A 20,595-nucleotide genomic window follows, 5' to 3' on the forward strand; every position below is an offset into this window, starting at 1 on the left:
TAACACACTGCTCTGTGGCTGTTGTGGTATGCCAGAGTTGGTGTTTTCTGACCAAAAAATAAAAACTTTTTTCGTATTTTTGTCATGTAATTAATTTTTAAATGTATTTGGGTGGAGTGTCAGATTAAAATAAAGATCTGGAAAAAATTAAGAGACCACTCTATATTTTTTATAAATTTGCATTTTTAAATCCTGGTTTCAGTGGTTCAGCTGGCAGGAGGCTATGCTGGGCAGCAGGATGCTTCCACATTTAAAATTTGTAAGACAGTAGTACAGGGTGAAGCAGGGGACACTGAGAATGACTAGAAACCAGCCAGGCAAAGGGCAGAAGCTTCTTTCTAATGCCAGAGATGACCATTAACTTATCTGACAGTATCGTATGAATCGGAGGCTGACATCAAGTGACTCAAAAGGAATGGGAAACATTAAGTGCAGATGTGACGTACACTGCTAGGAGTGAAGTCCCACAAAGCAAGGAAGACACCCTTCATCAATGAGAAGCAGAGAACCAGGTTGCAGTTTACAAAAAAATACATATATATTATTCAGAGACACAAACTCATAAATTGAGAAATGAGTGAAACAAAAAATGTTGCCAGTCTCTTAATTTTTTCCGGAGCTGTATTTAAGGAGAACCTCCCAAACACTTGGTATTGGTGTCGGTTTTTTTTTTTTTTTAAAAATGGCCAGAAATTTTCTTATCTGTGCATCATTAGTTGAGGTTATTTGTACAGGCTTGCAATGTTTTTGGTATTAGATGATGAAAGAATCCAATTTGTTATCATGTAGTTGCAAGTTCACGTCCCAGTAGGGAAGTTATTGTTGCCCTCTGGAAGGTGTTTATCCTGACAAAAGGCAGTCAACGAAGGTAAATGTCCAAAACTATAAAGCTGCTTTCAGTGAAGTGATGATTTTCTCTCCATTAATCTGGAATGCCACGGAGTAATCCAGTCTCAGCCTCAAAGTTTTACCTTGTATGTTTTTAGCATGAGACGTTGCTGTGCTAACGAAATCAAATCAGCCCTCGCAAACCAATCAGCCAAAGTCGTCCACAATCCCCCTACTGCAAGCAATGGAAAAATCAATGCGACAGTGTAGCACCATGTCATTTGTCCTTGCCTTCGACAACAGGCACAGTCAATAAAGCCGTTGCTCTTGTACTCCTCAGTGAAGCCCTGCTAGGTGCAGCAATACCCTGACTGGCACTTTGCTGTGATGAATGACTGAGGCATGTCCACTTACTCACCACAACGCAAAGGTGCCGGAATGCACACGTAGCTTTCTTTCTATTATTTTATGAGATAGAGGGTCACTAGGAAGCTCAAAAATGCTCCTGGGTAGCATCTGCATGCTTATCTGCTATTCTTAGCTCACCCATATGGTACTGTCTTCTTATACGCCCTTAGGCCCCAAACAGGGCCTTTGCGAGTGTACAATCTTCTGCTTTCTGTTGTTCTGCAAATGCTATTGGGTAAATGACATATAGTGCAAATTTAGCAAGCTCAGTGCTGCGATGTTGGAATTCCCCCCTCTGTGGTTTTGCCCTCAATGGCGTGCTACCGAGTCGTAATTAAGCAACTGAAATAAACTAAGTGAAAGAGAACAGAGGTGACTTTCTGGCTTAAGGCTATGCAATATTGCTGCCAAGTTTAACAATGGCTGCTGTAATTTATGAGGCTAGATGCATGAATTACCTTCCACATTTCTGAAAATCCGTCACTGCTGTCAGATTCTTAGTCAATTGTCTCCAACTCTGGCCCATCTCTACCCTGCCAATAATGTAAATAGCACAAATAAATGCTATTTAACAGAAGAAGAGCTTTGCAGCAGTGGTGTGTGCTGTTGTGTATGTGAGAGTGTGTTTGTGTGTGTCCTTCAGAGAGAGAGCAAGAGAGAGAGAGAGAAAGCGTGACAGTTTGCATAGCTCTGTTTTGCTTTTTTTTTTTTAATACTTCCTCTTTGAAAGCAGAGCCCATAACATAAAGGGAGGGCTAAGAAGGTCTCCTACTCTTCCCACTGATGAAACTAAGGCTAAGGTACTACCAGAAGTTCCTCTAACTCATATAATATTTTAAAACAATTTGCTCGTTTACTTGGCTTGGAATTCAGTTTGAGTCTCACATGGACGGAAGTTCTTCGTCTTCGCAATCTTTGTCAGAATCTGATTCTCCTCCTCTGAAGAACTTTCAGACTCAGGGTCCAATCTCGCCAGTTCATGTTAAACCCCCAAGGAACACAGAGTAAGTAGAAACAGAATTATTACTATTAGCAGAAAGATCTCAGAAATCTTTACAGGAAACTACAAGCTATAGCTGTTTACTAATTACAATGAATGTAAATAATATTATATAATATATAATAATCTATTACATCTAGGATTATTGTGACCATTGCGTGTGTTTTTTTTTTTATGTTACTTTGGTTTATAGCTGCCTGGTATCTTTCAGTGATTTGACAGAGAGAGGATCAAATTGGATACAGACTTATGTTTGTACTGAATTATGTTCACTATGGAATATTTGTAAATTATTTATATAGGAGATCTTGTAGTCCTTTGAGAATGTTTGGTGGGTATAAATGTGAGCATGTACTGAAAGGCGTCTCTCACCCTCATCTCTAAAGTTGAGGAACCATAAAATTGAGACGCTCAAATTCTGGCCACCTATGATTTTTATTGGGTTTTGTGATGCCAGCAGTGAAAATGAAACCGCCACTCTTACACGCTACGATACATAATATCTCTAAATCTTCAAACAGGGTAGACGTGTTCGAAAACCCTGAAGATAGTGTGTTCTTGTGAAGGAAAAATCAAGTCTAAAGACATCGAGACAAAACGGCCGTGATGCCGTGTTTATTCAGTGTTGCCACGGTAATACTAGATATGTGGTTTGAGCTTTGACTCACACGCTGGCTGTCGCAGTTACGGAGCATACAGTATGTGCCGTCTGAGCTACCACGGCCTGACATTTAAAATCAGGGATCTCTCTTACCAGATACAGGGCGAAGTTGCGAAACACTGCCGTGTGGGGTTATCTGAGGATGTCGGCTACCAGAAATGTTTTTGGAAATTGGTTTTGGGTTATTAATTTATAAAATGTGGCTGGTTGCATTCCCTCCCACACTCTTTGCGGTTGTGCGGCTCTTGCCATTTGGCTGCCATTGAGGCTAATTAAAAACTAAGGATTTATACTTCTGATACTGAGCGAATGATAGAAAATATACTGCTCACAAGTTTTCCAGAAAGTCTAGAATTTAAAGTATTCTATAATAAAGATTAAAATATCCCCCATGCTTTATGAAACACCTGCCATGGGTTGAAAGTATTTGATCATAAATACCAGGCTGGAATGCCATTTTTTGCCAGTAGAACTTGGGTTATTGTATGAGCTTTTCAAGAAACAGCACAGATCTGGGGGGGAGAAAAAAATGCTGATAACCTTCAATTCACTTATAAATACAAATATAGTGGTTAAGGACGCCAGTAGAATTCATCAGCCTTTTTCTGTTTATTTGGCATGCAAGGAACAGTTGGAGTGTCAGATGAGGTACAATGTAGAAATTCCACGTGGCTTATGAATGGAGAAGTCGACTTGTACACTCAAGCTCATAGCTCACTTTTTGGTTTGAAGATGGTTACACTCCAGCAGGAATATCCAATGAATGGAACGATGAAATCCATACCATAAAATAGTAGGGCTTTTCCCCGCATTGACTGAAGTACTCTGTGCATTTCCACTTCCTTCTGTGGTATGTCAAGGGATTGCGATGAAAGAAATTAGGCCTAGAAACCCACTGTGGGTAGGAGTACCGTAAAACAGTCGCTAATCTGGCCGGTTGCAGTTTTCAGGAATCCCTCTTTACTCATAGCTAGCAAAGGGATGTCCAGGAACTGCATCCAGACAGTTACAGTAATACTGGGCCAGTACTGCAGAGACTTTGTCTGGCTAAGATTTCACTACACAAGACACAAAGCTAGAATGTTCCCACATTCTGTTCTTCCTGGCACCACAGAGGATGTTCAAAGTGCCAGCGGGAAGAGTGATACACAGTGCACCATCCCGAGTCCGTGCGGCTGCCAGACTGACTCGCGTCCTCAGTCTGCACTCGTGAACTGGGTCACTGCAAATAAGAAGCAGATTATGCTGATTTTTTGTTTTCTTGAAATGTACTTTTCAATTCAGTATTCTGAAGTCATCCTGACCCACTTGTGTTGGTAACTACATGAATTTACAGGAAAGCGTACTGCACATAAATCTATAATGGATTTTTGGCACTACAATGATATATATTGTACATGTATATATGATTTAAAACCTCCTGCATATATATACAGACGCTCCCCAGGTTATGATGGTGCGTGTTGGAATATTTTGACTTTTATGAAGGGTAAATGTTTTTCATTTTCAGTATGTTATTCAATAAATTACATGAGATATTCAACACTTTATTATGAAATAGGCTTTGTGTTATTGATTTTGTTCAACTGTAGGCTAAGGTAAGTGTTATAAGCATGTTTTAAGGTAGGCTGTAGGCTAGGCTATGATGTGTGCTAGGTTAGGCGTTCTGTATTAAAATGCATTTTTGCTTTATGACAGGTTTATCGCGGAGGTGGCCAACCTTATCCGCAAAGGGCCGGTCTGTATGTAGGTTTTTTGGATAACCTTTAAGTTAGCTGTTCAAACCCATGTGGGAGGACTATTCAGCCAATCAGGCGGCCCTTTCTGAAAAAGACTGACCACCCCTGGTTTATCAGAACATAATCCCATCATAACCAGGGTAGAAGCTGTTTGTGTGTGTGTGTGTGTGTGTGTGTTTTATAAAACTCTATTTTATAAAAATGAGTGACTGCTATGACAAAACTAAAAATGCAAAAACTCTTGCATTTTGCTTGGTTACTTATGGTTATGGTTAGGGAAGGGTGGGGGTTAAGGTTGTCATAGTTAGCGTTAACATTTTTCCCATAGAAATGAATGAACGGGCCCCATAAGGATAGGTATACCCTACATGCATGTGTGTGTATGTATGTATATATGTATATACATATAACTATTACATTACCATTCAGTACTGGGCTGTCATCCATTTGTCCCTTCACATAACACTTACAAAGAAATATAAATAAATTATTAATACATATAAAGCTTAAAAAGTCAGATTTGTGCTGGAATTCACTAATAACAGGCACAAACAGGAAATAAGCACATAGACTGTTCAGACTGCATTTTTATGAGTGATTGCAATTTTTGTGGAAAAAATTTTTAAAGAATTTTAAAATTTTCATACGTCATGAAAAGGACAATTATTCTGAAGGGAATGCAAGACATTTTTCGTTTTTTGGTTTCATGAGCCATATTTTATTCCTGTCTTAATTTGTAGATGAAACAAGCAGTGCTGTTTTAAGTCAAACAATTGTCTAAATTAGAACACAATTTGCTCATTATCCAGTCAATATTTTCACACAATTCACACACAGCTCTAAATTGTTCCAGGCAAATTTAATCCTGCTTCTTATAATTCTATATTATTCTTATGATTAGTGTCAGATTTTATCTAAATTTAAGACTAATCTGCATACGATTTTACTTGAATTGAAGCTTGATTTTTTTTTTCCTTGGAAAATGTATTAAATGTCTCAGTCAAGGACACAATCAAGGACCCTTGTGGGGACAGGAACAAACTTCAACCTGAAACCACAAAGCATATGGTAATAGTCCCGCATCCCTAGACGTGACACTGTACCCTGTAAATGCGTCTGGTTTCCATGAGGCAATGAAGGAAACAGCCATGTTTTACTGGCCTGTCGCTACAGCCGTCGTAATTGTGTTGCAGGTGGGTGTCATGGGTTAAATGTTAGACAGTCTATTGAACCACTGGGGACTGGTTGCAAGCCAAAAGTTGCGGTTACGCTGTACAGTCATATACTGTAAAACTGGGTCTTCGCTGGCTTTGAGCACAACAGGTGAAAAAAGAAGAAGTGCGAGATGGAACTGGGAATGGGAGGGAAAGTTGTTATGACCTCATCAAAAGTGGGGGTGGTGTGTGCCTTTGGTGGGAAATTCTGCATTGCTACGATACATCATAACAAACAAGTAAGGTAAACCCACAGCTTTAACCCAATAGGCCAGGGGTATTTCAACTAAAATTTAAGGAGGTCCAGTTAGAGAAAATTTCTTGAAGCAAAGGTCCGGAAGATCATAATGTCTAACTATGTAGTGTGATATACATTTAAGCAGCCTATTAGTTGTATAAACATTGCACTACGTCTTTAATGGTGGTCAAAGGCATTAGACGTTCATCGGTGTGTGAAATGCCGGTTCTAGTGCTAAAACACTACTGAAAAGACTACAAAAGCCGCACCGGTTAAAATAGAAGTGCCTCGTCAGGTTTTAAATAATAACTTTATGGTTTTGGTTATCGGTCCGGGTCCGTACGGGACAGCTTCTGAGTCTGGACCCGGACCACGGTCCGCCTGTTAGTGACCTCTGCAATAGGCCATTCAGGGTCAGCTGAAGTCTCCTGACATCATCGATTCACTTGTGACGAGAATTGCAGTCAATGCTGGCCACCCCTACGTGAAAGTTTCCGATTCTAAAGCATTTAAGTGTGTGTCGGTGGGGTAGCTGTCAGCCTGCCTTGTCTGTGTGCTGCAGGGAAGCAGAAAATGCACTGTCGGGGGGGGAGGACCAGGTGACGATGATCACCGAGAGCATGTCGGTGACCTCGGCGGACGAAGAGAAGCTGCTGCTACTGAACAGGAACACGGAGCTGCGGAGAATCAACAAGGAGGTGACGGGTCACGGTCACTAGCCCAGTGCATTGTGAGGGCGGGGGTGGCAGCCCAGTCTGATTGTCCTGCTGCTTCACATCTTGTAGCTGATGAAGCTGAATGAGGACTGGGACCACATGTACCGAGGTACCACTACGGCGCTGCAGCAACGCATCAGTGACCTGGAGCAGGAATGCGTGGCAATCAAGCACCTCAACAGCAGGCTGCTGCTGAAAGTGGAGCATGAGCAGGTACTGAACGTTCCAGGGGGCGTCTTATGATGGGCGAGGTTTGCTAATGGGGAAATGGAGCTGCAGGGGAGGGGGGATTTTGGTAGGGAAATGGTGGGGGGTTGGGGTGTACCGGAGATAGGCTGCTTACTTGTCCGCTGCCTGTTTTTTATGACCCGTGCAGAGCAAGAGGGAGTACTGTGAGCGGACGCTGCTGCAGGAGCTGAAGAAGAACCAGCATCTTCAGGAGTACATCCGGCTCCTGGAGAGTCGCCTGCATCACAGCGACGTGTGCAGGGACTGGACACGGGTGGCACTAGTGAGTACTAGTGCGTGACTGTGTGTATGAGTGTGGTTTATGTTTATCTTACATCGTCTGGACCAAATGTTCCCACAATGTGATAAAAACCTGTTACTTTGACATTGTGGGGACCACTTTTTCGGTCACCACAAGAGGAAATTCAATTTCATAAAAATCTGTAACTACAATCAAACAGCTAAAATGCTAGAAGTCTTGTATTTTGTTTGGTAACTTATGGTTAAGGTTAGGGCTGGGAAGGGGTTAAGGTCGTCATGTTGGGATTAGAGCTTTGCCCATAGAAATGACTAGATGGTCCCCATAAAGATATGAATACAAATGTGCATGCGTGTGTGAGAGAGAGAATGAAAGAGAACAATGGAAAAATAGAGAAGAGTAGAGAAATTGAGATGAAAATTAGTATGGCTGTGTTTTGCTTTTTTAATACTTGGCCTTTGAAAGTAGGGGCCCACACCATAAGGAATGCTGTGAATATGTCACTGGGAGCAAGTGTCCCTGCTGAAACAGCAAATCCTGAAAGCCGGCATCAAGGGGACATCCCCTCAAAACAAATGCCTTTCTTTCTAGCTTAATTTTGTCATAACCTGTTACTGTTTTATTATTATTATTATTATTGTACATGTTAATCTATTATCAATATCCGTGGGAGCAAAACTGCAGACATGGGTTGGTGTGAATGTGCGTGTGCGAATGTATGCATGCATGCGTGTTTCCATCGCTGAGAACTGAGTTCCTGTCACATGCTCAGTCTCTGTGCCCCCCCCGACAGAATGGCCTGGATGTGGCCCAGCCCCCAGACACAGAGTGCCCCCCCGAGCCCTCCCAAAGGCTGTACCAAGAGTCAGGCCGCAGTTCCCCATTCTTGCCAGGCACCTCCCCTGTCGCAAACACAAGGGCACCGGCGGGTAAGAGTGCCCTCTGGAGGGAGGCGGACAGGGAGACAGCCACTCAGAAGGAGATGCAGAACCTGAAAGAACAGCTGGAGGCCCTTCGCTGCCAGGTGGGTAGCGGAGGCCAACTTTATACTCTGCTGATAAAGCAGAACAGGAAGCCCAGCATTAAAGCCCGCCCACCCCCCGCAGCCGCTCACTGCAGGCTATATGCAAGCTACCCTTTGACACCATTTAATTTGTGTACTTTAACTACCTTGCCGCAGTCTGTAGTAAGAGCTCATTTTCCTCTCAAAGGCTCCATTACCTGCCTTATTATATACAAGATGGTGTACAGCGCCACCTGATGGCAAATCCCATTAATTACAGCATTTGCTACAATTAATTGTTTTTTTGTAGCATCTCCATTTGTGACATTGGCCATTTTACCATTATTGTGGGTTTATTTGTTTGTCTGTAGAATGTTTGAGTGCAGCCGCACTACAGATTTAATTAGGTGCATAGATTTCCGTCTGGATGACAATGTTGATACATATAGGTAGACAGAAACTGTGTTATTATCCAAGGGAAAATTAAAGTAAAAACAGGGGCAAAAGCAGACAACTACAAGAAGATACACAAACAGCAGAGTGTCAGGACAGGCGAATGAAGATTCAGTGCAAAAGCATTATCTGGCAGTCAGTCTTATGATCTTTAGCCATTTTGTGACGTTATTAGTTCTGAATAATTAACCAGCTAGACATGCAAGCATGGTGTCTTGTGAAGATCTTTTTTAAAAACTGCATATTAACTCCCAATAGCATTATAGCCATGAAAACACCTTGCTGTGCCTACATGCTGTGGGCTTAGGAGTCAGCCTCAGTGTTAGTGTCTCAGAGCTTGCTGTCTGTGGTATATTAGCATACTGATGTGTGTCTCGCCGTCTGCAGACGCAAATCTACGAGGCCGACTACAAGACGGAGCACAAGGACCGCAAGCGCATGCTGCTGGAGAACAAGAAGCTGCGCAGGAAGGAGGCGGAGATGCGCCAGCAGATGGCACTGCTGCACGAGCAGGTCATTGCTCCCCTCCTATCTAGACCTCAAAGGAGACGCTGGAATGTGGTCTTGTTTTTTAATGAATGACTGAATTGGTACTTTATTTTATATATAGATCATGGATCTCCTAGGAATACATAGGAATATGAAATTAACTAGACTGATATTTGTAAAATAAAAAAGATAAAATGAAAAATACAAGTATATACCCTGATGAGCTAAAACATTATGACTGCATGAAATAAATAATGTTGTCTGTCATAAAAATGTTGACTATCTCATAAAAAGAGTGTGTGTTGAGGTCGGGGGTACATTAGATTGTAACCTAACATTTGGTATTCGTAGTCGACATGCTGAACCAGCAGGGCTCAATGCACTACATTTCGTGACGAATCTCTCCTGTGGCCATCATCAAAATTATCTGCCATTTGTGCCACAGTAGCCCTTCTGTTCATTCGTACCAGACGGCATAGCCTTTGTTCACATTTCACATTGCCCTACACCCAGTCAGTAAGGATCCAAAACAGAGGACACTGGTGCAGATCTAATCTAAATGCTTCTTTATTGCGAAATACAAATCCTTAGTCGACAAGCTGAGACAAACCAGAGAGACAGACTAAAGGAATCCAAACCGATAGGTAGTGGCAAGGTCGGTGGGCAGGTTAGGATCAGGCAAGAAGCAAACAGCATCCATGATGGCAGGCAGAACAGAAGGTCAAAGATTGGGCAGAGGTCGAGCAATGTACATCTGGCGATCAGAAGGGCGAGGCAGAACACAAAGGCTAGGGAACAGAACCAAAATCAGGCAGACTGGAAGTAACTATCAGGGAACACTCTGGAAATGGAGAGGATCTTGCGTCTGTTGGGTGCCAAAGGTAAAGTAAAGTAAAGGGGAAAATTAAGAGGACACCGGCAACAACTGGGAAGGACCTTAGCAACTAATGAGATTCCCCAATGACTCTAGGAGGCAGGACAGACAGGAATCCCTCTGGGTGGGTGTTTGTCGTGAAGGGGAATCCCCCTGTGATGTAGACAGAGCTCCTTCAGACAGGTCTATGACACTATCGAGGTTCATGGTTTTTCCCTTCTTAGACCCCTCTCAGTAGGTACTCAGCACGGCTGACTGTGAGTGTCCTACAAGTCTTGCTTTTTCACCAATGCTCTGACGCAGTCATATGACCATAGTGATTTGGCCATTATAAAAGTCCCTCATATCTTTATCCCTGCCCATTTCTATTGCATTTGTCTTTGGCAAATATGAGTTGGCTTACTGTATAAAATATGTATACGTTTGTATATATGTTAATGTTCCATGTTGCTGCCAGGCCTCGTTCCCCTCCCCATGATCCTTCTGTCTCTCTTGATGCAGCTGAAGGTGTATGAAGATGACTTCCGGAAGGAGCGCTCTGACAAACAGGTGCTGCAGCGCCTCTTAATGAAGAGATCTGTGCCCCAAGACCCCATCCTCGTCCACCGCTGCAACAGTGATCACAAGCCACCAGCACCATTAGACAGGGAGCGGCCTAGAGAGAAGGACAGGAAGGGGCCAGGCCACTGCGGCAAACACTGCGAGCGTCATGGGCACAATGCCGAATGCCTGCGCAATGCAGGCCTCCAGCGCCATGTAGAAGTGCAAGGATCCCCCTTCTCTGAAGACTACAACTGACCTCAGTGCCTCATAAATCCAAACAAATGGATATAAAGAGAATGAATCAAGCTTAATCCTCCGTCTCTTCCATCTTTGAAGGGTAGCTACAGCACTTCCCTGTATCGGGATTTATAACTCTGCTATTTAAAAGTTACAGGCTATTGCCCAGTTTCAAAATAGGACTATCCATCCATCCATCCATCCATCCATATTCTTAAAGAATTCCCGTCACGAAAGCATATATTTTAGTCTTAACCACCACAGCATGAATATCAATAGATTGAACACCTATACAGCTTATTATCTGTCTGTGAGTCATTCCATCACAAAAGGTCACTGACCCAGTTGTTGAGGCCTCTTTCAGTCATGATTCTGGTGCTGTCAGAGAGCAGGGTGGAAAATTAGGGACTGAGTACCTTTGTCATCGAAAGCCTGGCAGGATGACTGTAGGCATCTCTCTCACAGTGTCAGATTCCACTGGAAAATTACCATAGTGAATATAAACCATTCTCGTAACATTTGGATAGTGCTGCATTTCTAATATTATTCATATAATAACTCAAGAAAAATACAAACAATTGCCTTGCTGTGAAGGAGCCTGACTGCACCCACTGTTAGTGTGGCTTCTGCACTGACATGAGTAAGATCTATTTTGTTTTTGTCTTCGATCAAATAACGTCTGACTATTTTAGTCTGTAAGTGCTGAGTAACTTCTCAGTTTCCTTTATGTTTGTAGCTTGTACAACAGAACATTGATTGGTATTTTGTGACTCATCACTTTTTAAAGGTTCTTGTGTATTATAATTCTTTGTATTTATGCTAATTCACTTACCGTTTTAAATTCCTATGAATATTGCCCAACCTCTTCCCAATAAATATTTATACTAATTTCCAGTTAGAGTTGGTGTTAAAATGAATCAAAATTACAAAATTAAGTCTCGATTATCCGGCTGTGTTTTACATCAGCCTTTAATGACCAAGAGCAGACAACAAGGAAACATTCCCCTAGTACAGGAGACCATGTGACACTGTGACTGCAAGGCAGACCATGTGACACTGTGACTGCAAGGCAGACCATGTGACACTGTGACTGCAAGGCCCCACAGGTGATGTAACAGAATTCTGTGAAATTTAAGAATCATGTATTTGTGTTTGTATATACGTGTGTGTCTCTGTGTGTGTTAAAGAGATACCTGTAATTTTTCTATTTACATAATAAATCATTCCATTGCACTTCAGTTTATCTGTTCCATCCAGCTGAACCACAGTCCATTGGAATATCCTGTTAAATCAGCATCAAATTATTTTAAATACCATTGAAAACCTTTTTTTCTTGTTTGAAAGTAGAAGAGGTCAAACAATTCTGTGGTCAAATTAACAAAATTTGCAATGTACTTTCCTACTTTTGTGTTTGTGTTTCCTACTGAGTTTAATTAATACAAATGGCTCTGCCAGTGCAATATTATACTATGTGATGAAGCATACACTTTGCTGAATGGCAAATAATAGAGTATAAGCATTTTATAATTTTCTGTTTTATGTTCAGTATAAGCTGAACCCAAGACTTGTTCTCTTTCAGGATTTCATGTGCTGGGATTTTAATTTTTAAAACATGAGACATCAAACTGGCCTTGCTTTCAATAGTGCTTTAGGATTGGCTTTTCTGTCATGGCTTAACAGAATGACAGGTGCCTGATCTTAAAATGTATTCCAGGAGACTCTAATTTAAAACACGGACACAGTCTCGAGTAGCCAGTAAGATGGTTATCTACAGTATTTTGATAAATGACAGTATTGGAAAAACCATTTTCAAAAACTATTCAGACGAAATGATGTTCTGACTGAGCTAAAGAAATATAAATATAGTGATTTTATTAATTTCAATTAAATGTACAGTACTTACTGAAAGTTGCATATTACGTTTAATAAATATATTTGTTTGCGGATATTTACATAGTCCGTTTTTTTTTCCTCACAGTATCCAGATCTTTTAAATCCTTGATTCGTTATAACAAATGTATCTGTTAAGCCAGAAATGGTAAGATAGTTATGTGTAAGCTAACTGTCAGTTTCATGTCACTAGCAGGCGAATTTTTAAAATGTCACATGGTTGTTTGGTATGGAGTCAGAAGACTGGCAGCAGATCATGTGAGTGTGAATTAGAGCATACCATCTGCCGTTTCCTGACAGATACCACGTGTCTGTCATTGTAATGAGCCAAGTAGAGAAGAATACAAATCAACTGAAAACAATAATAAAAAATAAATAAATCTTCTCAGGCTTTGGCCATTAGTGGTGATTGCACTAGAGCCAATGGGACACAAGCTGGTCCTTTAGGGGCAAGAAAGGTCGTTAAATGAGAGAAAGGGCCTATAATATTTTATATATATATATTCTTGGTCTGTTTATTTTTGACCAGGGATACTTGAGGGAGTTTTTGACTGAAATGGGGATTGTTTGGTTTTTCTGGGTTTTCATACACGATGATTGAAAAATGGAAGCAGCTGTCAATCAGTACTTTGGCATTTTTGGTCAAAATTTCCACTGTTCTGAAAACAGTTTGCTCTGTGTTTTCTCCATGCATCTATTGGTCTGTGTAGTAGACTGATGGGAAAATAAAATTTTGAAGTTTAAGCTTATGTATATTGATTGATTCATCAACCAAACTTAAATTTCTTATTTCTCGTGTCAAATATTGAAATGTAATTAAAATGTGATTAATTTCAATTAATTCATTACAAAGCTTCTAACGGGAGGTGGAACAGGAGCTGGAACGGGAGGTCGACAGGCGGATCAGTGCGGCGTCAGCAGTCATGCGGGCGCTGCATCGGTCTGTCATGGTGAAGAGCGAGCTAAGCCAAAAGGCAAAGCTCTCGATTTACCAGTCGATCTACGTTCCTACCCTCACCTATGGTCATGAGCTATGGGTAGTGACCGAAAGCACGAGATCGCGGGTGCAAGCGGCCGAAATGAGTTTCCTCCGCAGGGTGGCTTGGCTCTCCCTTAGAGATAGGGTGAGGAGCTCAGTCATTCGGGAGGGACTCAGAGTAGAGCCGCTGCTCCTCTGCATTGAGAGGAGCCAGATGTGGTGGCTCGGGCATCTGATTAGGAGGTGTTCTGGGCATGTCCCACTGGGAGGAGACCCCGGGGAAAACCCAGGACACGCTGGAGAGACTATGTCTCCCGGCTGGCCTGGGAACGCCTCGGGATCCCCCCAGAGGAGCTGGATGAAGTGGTCGGGGAGAGGGAAGTCTGGGCTTCCCTGCTGAGACTGCTGCCCCTGCGACCCGACCCCGGATTAAGCGGAAGATGATGGATGGACAAAGCCTCTAATTAATTTGATATTTTTTTATGAAGTCTCACCCCTAATATATATATATATATATATATATATATATATATATATATATTAAAGTACATTAAAAGTACATAAAAAAATTACAAGTAGATTAAACATAACAATTGTAGCAGGACTTATATGAATAAGGATGATATAATGTAATAATTCCTGAAACATTTGATTGGTTATAATATAAGTCACATTCAATCGTATATGCATCTCTCGATTTACATAAAACCAAGTCACGTAAATATAGAATTACACAAAAAAATAACCGAGCTATGTAATGTTTGTGTAAGCGCCACACGCACAAAGTATATTTAAACTCTTTCCTTTCTGTTCTTCCATTGATTTTTTAGTACACATTACTAGTATAGTTTGGTTTATGGCTTTTTGCCTAAGGTGTGTTGAAGTGTATTGGCCCCTCCCAATTCTGAACCTGGCGGTGTTCACGCCTGATGTCACCGCCGCCACTTCACCCGAGCGGGCACCCAAAGCCCACATCGCTGGCACTTTGCAGCAAACGCCTAGAGCTCATTTGTCCGCTGTTTTGCTGCCAGTGCCGGCAGCTCACCCCTTCCTGGGGATGCACCTGGCCTTGAAAGGGGATGTTGGGGATGCCATCCCATAGGTCCCCAAGTTCCTTAAATGGGTGAGGCTCACTGCCAAGGCACAAACCCCACTTCCAGCACCCGTGGTTCCTGCTCCGCCCCCGTGGTTCCTCTGCCAGCGGTTCCTGCTCCGCCCCCTGTGGTTCCTGTGCCGGCGGTTCCTGCTCCTCCCTCCATGGTTCCTGCTCCCAAGGTCCTGCTCCAGCCTCCCTGGTTTCTGACCCTCCAACTCCAGTTCCCATCCCCGAGGAGGTCCCTGATTCCATGAACCCTGCTCCCGTGTCTCTGGCTCCCATCTCCAAGAAGGTCCCAGATTATCAGACCACAGTTCTTTCCTCCTTAGTGGAGTTGGAAGAGGAGCTTGAGGGGGACCTCTTGGGGATTTTCTGGATCACCCCAGCCACCACCCCAGCGTGGCAGATCCCGGCCAGGCCTTCATTTCTCGGTGTCCCAAAGAGGAAGAGGAGACCTGCGTAGGGGTTGGGTCCCATACGCCCTACCCCCTGGTTTGCCTTCGGTCCCCCTGGCTTTGGCTTGCCGGTTGCCTGCGGGCACTCTGGTCCCTGCTCGTCGGTCGACTGCGGGGCCCTCAGCTCCAACTCGTCACTCGCCTGCGCCTTTGTCGGCTGTGGCTGTGCCTTTGCTTGCCATCGCTTCTGGTCCATCCTCCCCTCCGCCAGTGTCCTCTTTGGCTCCCTCCTCGTCTCCTCCTGCAGTCCCTCTGCCTTCCCCCTTCGATGTCCCCTCCAGCTCTACTCTCACAGTCACGGAAGGTCCCTTCCGCTCCGGCTTCGTAGTTGCCGGATGCCCCTGTGGCTCCCGCCTTCCACCGACCACGATTCCATCTGGCTGCTTGGTTCCCCCTGCCCTTTGCCTCCTGGTGCAGTGCCCCCTGGTTTTGTGCCTCCTGTGTTTGCTCCTCGTCCCTCTATGTCGCCTTTGTTCACTCCTGGAGCCTCATGTATAACGACATGCGTAGAATTCACACTAAAGCATGGCATACGGACAAAACTAGGAATGTGCGTAAGCAAGAAAAAATCCAGATGCATAAAACTGTGCGTAAGCAGAGATCGACGCACATTCCCTTTATAATTCCCAATTAGCGTGAATTTTTACGCACGTGAACAAGCCCACAGCCACCCCCCCCCCCCTTTTCTTTAAAGGAAAGAAAAATTTCAGCGAATGCGAAGTGGAGGTCTTGCTCACTGAAATTGAGGCAAGAGAAAAAATTCTGTTTGGTGGATTAAGTAGTGGCATCAGCAACAAAAGAAAACTGATGGAGTGGCACAGCGTTGCGGAGGCACTTAAAAATGTAAGTTCGGAAAGCCACACAGTGCCCGAAATTAATAAGAAATGGTCAGATATTAAAGTCGACGTAAAAAAGCGAGTAGCAGCTCACCGTAAGAGTCTCAACACCACTGGAGGAGGAAGCGGAATTCTGGGGCTCACACCTTTTGAGCAGCGCGTTGCTGGTATTATTGGGCACACAGTTTTAATGGGAGTCTTGCCACCGGGCGAGGGGGACTCCGACATCAGCGCAGGTGAGTTTTTATCGATCTATACTTGTTTAATTTATTTGCATGGTTAAGTTGAACAAAAAGTCAGCACATGCAGCAGTACTCATGTTTATTCTGTTTCAGACAATAGTATAATCCGGCCGTGTGCTCACGGAAGCTGTGCTGCAGGCACAAAATGCAACAGTAAATGCTACAATATAACAAATGTTGCAAATGAACTGAAAAATATACATGCTGTGCTATGTGACATTAACCACACGTTAAAAGAATTAGTGAAAAAATAAATTCTGCGTTGGATTACCTGTTTTTACATTCTTTCTATTACATTCAAACGAAGTTGTAACGCTGCCCCATTTGCCGGAACATTTGATCCCTTGGGTCGAGGTCAGGTTCATCATTCCTCAGCTCTTCGGGTACAGGCAAGCCACGATGTTGCGCCACATTATGCAGCACGCTACATGCATGCACAATGCAACACTCTTTCTGAGGACTATAGAGCAGCACCCCACCGGTCTTGTCCAGGCATCGCCAATGCCCTATAGTGCGCTCTACCACCGCCCGAGCCCGCCAATGGGCATCATTATAACGTCGCTCTTGTTCACTCTGTGGGTTTGCGAGCAGCGTGAGAAGCCACGTCTTCAGTGGGTACCCACTGTCCCCTAAGGAATTGTCAAATCGCTGCATCATTCACAAAACTTGCAATTTTGGCCCAAAAGTATAAAAACACAAATCTTCTTACCGAGAAGCCAGCCATCACGCACCACACCATTGTCAAGTTTGTTCCCAACACTACTATTTCTGAGAACAAACGAATCATGGGTTGAGCCAGGCCATCTCGCCACAACATTAATGAGACGCATTTTCGCGTCACATATTATTTGCACATTAATGGGAATTAAAGTGCTTTCTGTTTACATAAGCAAATTCATTCCCCGAAGGTGCCTTTATAGCAATGTGAGTGCAGTCGATGGCTCCGATTACATTTGGAAAACCAGACATCGCTGCGAGTTGCGCTTCAATGTTTGCCTGTTCAACCACAGTGTAAGGAAATTTTATATACCTGGCTGACAAGCCGATTATACCGTCCCATACAGCTGGCATGATGCGACTCAGTGATGACTGTGAAATACCTGATCGGTCCGCAAGTTCTCGCTGAAAAGCTCCTATGGCTAAAAACCCGAGAGTGGACAGAACTTGTAACGGGACAGGTATGGTGCAATTCCTCATCGTCTGCCTTTGTAATGCTGGCCTCAGTTCAGCACACAGCTCCAATAGTATCGCTCTGGGAAATTTAAAGCGACTTACAAGCCAGTCATCATCATGGGCCAGGAAATCACTATGATCCCTGAATACGCGCTCTCTTCTACAGTAATTCTTCCATTTGCGATATCTTCTAGTAACACAAGAGCTGCCATGGTAGTTGTAATAGTTCGGTCATTTCCTGCACCGTTTTATTGTTACAAATTGATTAAAAATCAGGTGCCGTGCATTTGTAAACAACATACAATTAATGTCGGTGTATTGGATAAAGTCATAAATTGGATAAAGTGTCATGATTGTGAGTTTAAAAAGGGAAACCACAGTAGCAATGACTTACCACTGGGAGCCGTCCATTTACAAAACCGAGCAGAAACTTGCGTATGCCATGTGTAGAGCTGCCGTGAGAATGTGCATAGCGGTACGCCAAGTTTCGCTTTTATACATCTCGACGTGAGCGTGGAAATGGACATACGCAACATTTTCGTACGTACGCACCGTTTATACATGAGGCCCCTGGTCCTTCATTCCTCCGGTTGGTGTTCCCCCTGTGTTTGTCGGCCTTCCCCGCAGTTTGTTAGTGGTTGTCCTGGTTGTTACCCTAGTGCCTGTTCTGTGTGTCGGTCTTGTTCCTTGTTCCCTGTGTTCCGTTGATGTTCTTGCTTTTGTTTTCCAAGTCTCGTGTCCCCGGTCTCGTCCCTTTGCTCCCTTCAGGCACGCCAAGTGTGCGCGTCTTTGGGGGGGGGGGATTCTGTCACATCCCGGTCATACCGTTTCTCCTGTGTTCCATGCCCACTCGTTAACCACGTGTGGAATCCCCATGTTACCAGCTGTTCCTAGTGGGTTTCTGTATCTACTGTAAGTGCTTCCCTGTTAGCCTTTCCCCAGTCCTGTCATTGAAGAGTTATGACATTCTGCCTCATATGCCTTTCCGTTTCCCTACTAAATCCCTCGTTGCCCGATCCTTCATGTCTTTTTCTTGCTTCCCTGGTCCATGCCCCGCGATTCATGACAGTTTGTATGACAGACCTTCTACATACCGGTGATGACACTTACTTTTCTCAGAGTCCCTGATGTGTAAAATACACAAAGGAGGTATTGTACAGTTTTTTTGTGTGTTTGTGTTTCACCTAAGAGTAAATTTACCCTGGAAGGCATAAGAAAGACATCCCCCTGATTCTTATGTAAACTGTTTAATCATCTTTTTTTGAGTTTCTTCCTCATTGCAAGGTTAATTTCAAAATTCCACTGTGAAACTATTTCCTCATGCCTTTATTGAAAATTACTGTTATGCAATGAAATTAGCTAGTTCTACAGCAAGGGATCAAGCATGTCACCCACATGTTTTTTTTACTTCTGTAAATGGTTCATGGTTCGACTCCCTGCCACAACTCTATGTGTGTTTCTCCTTGTGATAAGCAGTTTCCAAAAGGTTCTCCTTGGAATTGCTAAATTGTGAATGGTGTGTTCATCCCTTCATTTCACCTGACACACGAGTAGGAGTGTCTTCTTCTGGGTCAGCTTGGAAAATTTCACAGCCCAAAGCTTTAAAGCATATATCTCTGTGCTATTACTGTAGGTATTTTAGCTATAACTATCATACTTCTTTCTTGTTTTGAAGGTATCTGTATTTCAAAGTACAACCCCAAATCAGAAAAAGTTGGGACAGGGTGGAAAATGTGCATAAAAAAATAAAGCAGTAATTCACAAATGTCCCTTAACTTTTATTTCATTGCAGACAGTATGAACACAAGATAATTCATGTATTTTTTGGTCAACATCATCTGATTTGTAAATAAATATCCATTCTTGCCATTCAGGCTTGCAACACATTCCAAAAAAAGTTGGGACAGTACAGCATTTACCACTTTGTACAGTTCCCCTGTCTTTTAACAACACTTAAAAGATGTTTAGGCATTGAAGAAATCAAGTGACTAAGTGTTGCAGGTGTTAGTTTGTCCCATTCTTCCTGCAAACAATGTTTTAGGTGCGCAACAGTACGGGGTCTTCTTTGACGCAATTTTCATTTCAAAATGCGCCAAACATTCTCTATAGGAGACAAATCAGGGCTGCAGGCCGGCCAGTCAAGCATCCGCACCCTCTTCTTACGCAGCCATGCCTTTGTTATGCGCGCAGTATGTGGTTTGGCATTGTCTTGCTGAAATAAGCATGGGCGTCCCTGGAAAAGACGTCGTCTTGAAGGCAGCATTTGTTCCTCCAAAACTGAGATATATTTCTTAGCATTGATGGTGCCATCGCAGAAGTGCAAGTTACCTTTGCCGAAGGCACTGACACAACCCCATACCATGACAGACCCTGGCTTTTGGACTTGTATCTGGTAACAGTCTGGATGGTCCTTTTCCTCTTTGGTCCGCAGCACACGGCGTCCATTTCTTCCAAAAAAGATGTGAAAACCCGATTCGTCTGACCACAATACACGTTTCCACTGCACAATGGACCATCCCAGATGCCTTCGAACCCAGAGAAGTCGACGGCGCTTCTGGATGCTATTTATGTAGGGCTTCCTTTTGGCACAGTACAGTTTTAGCTGGCATTTCCTAATGTAGCTACATACTGTAGTGCTTGAGAGTGACTTCCTGAAGTAGTCCTGAGCCCACGCAGTTATATCATTTATTGATGAATGACGGTTTTTAATGCAGTGCCGTCTGAGGGCTCGGAGATCACGGCCATTCAGTTTAGGCTTGTGCCCTTGGCCTTTGCGCACGGTGATTTCTCCAGATTCCCTGATTCTTTTCATTATGTTATGCACTGTACAGGGAGGGATGCCCAAATCTCTTCCTATCTTTCTTTGAGAAATGTTTTTCTTCATCATTTCAAAGATTTTTGCCCGCACTTGATGGCAAACTGGCGATCCTCTGCCCATCTTTGCTCCTGAAGGAGTAGGCCTTTCCTCGATGCTGCTATTGTACCGAATCATGATTGCAATCACCTGTTAACATCACCAGTTTCAAATCACATC

General features: G+C 43.2%; 1 protein-coding gene across 1 annotated transcript; it reads left to right on the forward strand.

The window, feature by feature from the left end:
* Window positions 1-1,973: 1,973 nt before the first annotated feature.
* si:ch211-153b23.7 (uncharacterized) lies at window positions 1,974-13,524 on the forward strand. Its single transcript, XM_049027491.1, has 7 exons — window positions 1,974-2,240; window positions 6,651-6,786; window positions 6,874-7,017; window positions 7,181-7,315; window positions 8,085-8,315; window positions 9,135-9,260; window positions 10,612-13,524. The coding sequence occupies exons 1-7, from the start codon at window positions 2,122-2,124 to the stop codon at window positions 10,906-10,908; spliced, it is 1,188 nt and encodes a 395-aa protein (XP_048883448.1). The 5' UTR covers window positions 1,974-2,121; the 3' UTR covers window positions 10,909-13,524.
* Window positions 13,525-20,595: the final 7,071 nt, after the last annotated feature.

Source organism: Brienomyrus brachyistius, chromosome 10, assembly GCF_023856365.1.
Source record: "Brienomyrus brachyistius isolate T26 chromosome 10, BBRACH_0.4, whole genome shotgun sequence".
NCBI classification, from domain to species: Eukaryota; Metazoa; Chordata; class Actinopteri; order Osteoglossiformes; family Mormyridae; genus Brienomyrus; species Brienomyrus brachyistius.

What these genes read in the sequence shown, in the direction of transcription:
- si:ch211-153b23.7 (XM_049027491.1), top strand. Translation starts at nt 2,122, where the DNA reads ATGGACGGAAGTTCTTCGTCTTCGCAATCTTTGTCAGAATCTGATTCT. An exon ending in TGAAAGTGGAGCATGAGCAG is followed by an intron (nt 7,018 to 7,180) that starts GTACTGAACGTT and finishes TGACCCGTGCAG; the next exon opens with AGCAAGAGGGAGTACTGTGA. An exon ending in ACTGGACACGGGTGGCACTA is followed by an intron (nt 7,316 to 8,084) that starts GTGAGTACTAGT and finishes CCCCCCCGACAG; the next exon opens with AATGGCCTGGATGTGGCCCA.